The sequence below is a fragment of the Austrofundulus limnaeus genome, unplaced genomic scaffold, assembly GCF_001266775.1.
Source record: "Austrofundulus limnaeus strain Quisiro unplaced genomic scaffold, Austrofundulus_limnaeus-1.0 Scaffold125, whole genome shotgun sequence".
NCBI classification, from domain to species: Eukaryota; Metazoa; Chordata; class Actinopteri; order Cyprinodontiformes; family Rivulidae; genus Austrofundulus; species Austrofundulus limnaeus.
In genome coordinates this window covers 1,041,812-1,045,518 of record NW_013952527.1, presented here as the reverse complement: position 1 = coordinate 1,045,518, position 3,707 = coordinate 1,041,812, and the positions used below count along the sequence as shown (strand labels likewise).

Sequence of the window (3,707 nt, the reverse complement as noted above, 5' to 3'; positions counted from 1 at the left end):
CACACACACACACACACACACACACACACACACACACACACACACACACACAAGTGTCAAAGATTTTATTTTTCTGCTTGAGGGCAATGTAAAAATGAATACGGATACATTTATTTTCATATTTTAAAGTAAAACATGACAATTAGAAATGAACAAAACACAAGGACACTGTACTTTTTATTATTTTAAATAGAAATGTGTTTAAAAGTATGAAAATAATTAYTTTGTCTTTATTTTTATTGCTGTATGAACAACACTCTGTCAGAAAAAGTTTTGGACACTTTTTCCTGCCTATCATATTTATCTCCCACCGCAGGAAGGTGGCAATAATGTTTTTATCTATCTGTATGTGTCTTAGTGGATCTGTCAGTAAAATATCCCATGAACCACAAGGCAAGTTCTAATATTACATTCAGAATATGTTCATTGGACTTGCATCAACAGCTAGTTAACATTTGGAGCCAACCTAATTCAAAATGGCTGCCACATCCAACTGAGCTAAAAACACTCAAATGTTGTTTTTTTTTTTTTTTTGTCAAATTTAATGATATTGAACTAAAATGGTATGTGGTGGAAACTTAAGGTTATTTATGAAGTGAGACTGCACATAATTACTTTTAAAGTTTGATTAAAATTGCAACAAATGTCATTTCTCAAAGATTATTTTTGCTTAAAACTTATGGTCCCAGTATTCTGCAATGGTTCACCAAAACCACCTGATCTGGGTTTAGATCAGTTGTGGAAGTTAGAGCATCTAAAGCATCTCTAGTCCTCTGCTTTATGGTCAAACTACTTTTTCAGAGCTTGTCACTATGTTTCAGATATTTTACTTCCATAAAGAATTCCTTGTCAGGTTGTGTACAACTACAGTCAGTGCTAATTCAACATATCCAAATTACTTTTTTATTATTTTTTTGTGGGTTCTGTTTTAATTTAACTATCAGTATCTCAAACCTTAAAGATGGACATCAACTTGTCTCCACAAGGTTCCCAGCTCAGAATAAGTTGATGTTAAGGTAAAATGGGAGGGCATGGCATGAAATAACCAACCAGAACCAGGAAGCAGAATTTGAAAAGGTATAAAAAAGCGCAGCCAGTGTGATTGTTCAAGAAGCTACATAACGCACACATTTCTTTTTTGTGCAGTAAATATATTTTATGTTTTTTAATTTTTATTATTTATTTTTGCCTTTTTAAGTTTTGCTTTTAGACATAAAAGTCTAGTTATTTGTCTCGTTGTCTCTCCACCACATAGTAAAGTCTTGACATTTGTAGCAGTAGTAAATAACCTTTGACCTCACTAACAGAAACTGTAAAAGAGCCTTCAGTAAGCATGTTCTTGTGTTGTTTATGTTGTAAAGACCTCTCAGGATTTATGACAGAGGAAGGTCATTTCAGCAGGTTAGATCCAGGATCTTTGCATGAGTCACATCTCCTCACCACAGGTGAGGGTTGCAACATAAAATAGATCAGGACATTTAGAGCTTTGCTTTTTAGCTCAGCTGTTTCACCATGACAGACTGAACCACTGCCTTCGTTACTGCAGACAAAGCCTCGATCCTTTGATGCATCTCCAGCTCCATCCTTTTCTCACCCCCGTGCGACTCGAGCGAGAATAAGAACCCCCGTAAACATTCTGAAGTCTCCTTGGCGAAATCAGTTCACCATAGCTGCCATAAGTCGCAGCCCAGTGAGATCCCACCTATAAGTGACTGCCAGTAATTACTGTAAATGCACGAGTATCTGTCACCTGAACAGTTTTGCATTTTGCTGAAAATGTTGAATAGTATYTTAACTAGAAGAATAAATTTCTGGCATCTGCCCAGATTTGTGAATCTTAAAAAGATTTATTTTTGGATTCACACTCTGGGTTTTTTATATATACTGTATATATATTACCATAATTTGACTTCCTTTCCTCTCTTGCTCATCTCTCTTCCTTATTTTTCTCCCCCCCTGCAGTGCAACAATGACTATGCCCCAGTGTGTGGCTCCAACAATAAGAACTATCAGAACGAGTGTTTCCTCCGCAGAGATGCCTGCAAGCAGCAGTCTGAAGTCCTCATTATGTCAGAAGGACACTGTCCTGCTGGTATGTATGTTTACATCTCTAAAGCACAGACACATTAATAAGTCAAACCTGCTGGGGAGCTTGATGCTGACACGCTGGTGCAGCAAACACTGAACAAATGCACAAACAAACTTGTTTGGACAGAAAAATAATAAAAGGAAGGAGGCTACACTCCTGCTACCTCTGCATGAAAGCAGCTAATTGTGTATGGAAAGCTAAGCTGCAAAAACTGAAATCCAATTTTAACTCTGTAATATTAAGACTTGCATGTTCAACTCTTCACAATATAATTATGCTTCCAAGAGCTGGGATTCAGTGGTTATAGATCATTGCTTTCCTTTGATGAAAGTACAGCTGTGTGATAAGAAACATCTATAGGTGAAAGGCAAAGCCAGTTTRCAAAGTTTATTATAACYAGTTCAACAAAAGCACGGGGAAGCATCATTACAAAAGAACATGAATACAGTATATTTATGTAATAACTCACCTGTTAAACACATTAAAGCATCTTGTGTGGACCAATTCATCCTCTGTCATCGTCTTGAGAAAACAGCTCACACAGGGTGTGAATACACCTTGTGTGAGYTGTATTCTCAGGGTGTATTCACACAGGGTRTMTTCACACCAGCCCTGTTTAGTCCACTTTAATCAAACTCTAGTTCATTTGTCTAGAAGGTCAAGTGGACTAGAGACCAGTGTTGTAGTCAAGACCAATACTTTTAGGGTTTGGACCAAGTCTAGACGAAGGCCAAGGGAGGGCGAGACCGAGACAAGACCAAGAAACAAAAAATGTGTCCTAAAAGATGGAGTATTCTGTACACATGTACAGTGGGGGAAAAAACGTATTCAGTCTCTCAAAGTTRAGGTCCAGCTATGATGTCAATCACAGGCCTCTCTCATCTTTTTAAGTGGGAGAACTTGAACAATTAGTGGCTGACTAARTACTTTCTCCCCTCTGTAGCAAACTTAATACAGTGGGCAAAATAAGTATTGAACACGTCACCATTTTTCTCAGTAAATATATTACTTATTTGGGTGGCACGACGGCTCAGTGGTTAGCACCGACGCCTCACAGCAAGAAGGTCCTGGGTTCGATCCCCGGTTCGGACCTGGGGTCTTTCTGTGCGGAGTTTGCATGTTCTCCTCGTGCTTGCGTGGGTTTTCTCCGGGTACTCCGGTTTCCCCCACAACACAAAAACATGTACAATAGGTTGCCTTCAGGCCCAGGCCGCCCTTGAAAAAGAGATCTGAGATCTCAATGGGATTTGCCTSGTAAAATAACAGTAAAATAAAAAATAAAAATTACTAGAGGTGCTAATGACATGAAATTTCCATCAGTTGTTGGTAACAACCCAAGTGATCCATACATACAAAGAAATCAAACCATAAATGTCCAGAAATGAAGTTATTTGTAATAATGTGGAATGGCACAGGGAAAAAGTATTGAACACATGAAGAAAGGGAGGTGTAAAAATTTACTGTTATTTTTACCAGGCAAATCCCATTGAGATCTCAGATCTCTTTTTCAAGGGCGGCCTGGGCCTGAAGGCAACCTATTGTACATGTTTTTGTGTTGTGGGGGAAACCGGAGTACCCGGAGAAAACCCACGCAAGCACGAGGAGAACATGCAAACTC

At 38.5% G+C, this 3,707-nt stretch overlaps 1 protein-coding gene across 1 annotated transcript in view; it reads left to right on the top strand.

Moving 5' to 3' along the window:
• Positions 1 to 3,707, top strand: part of tmeff2a (transmembrane protein with EGF-like and two follistatin-like domains 2a) — a 152,085-nt gene that overhangs the window by 47,011 nt on the left and 101,367 nt on the right. Inside the window, exon 3 of the mRNA XM_014015248.1 lies at positions 1,963 to 2,092. Within this exon, the coding sequence (XP_013870702.1) occupies positions 1,963 to 2,092 (130 nt within the window). The remainder of the gene's footprint in view (positions 1 to 1,962; positions 2,093 to 3,707) is intronic.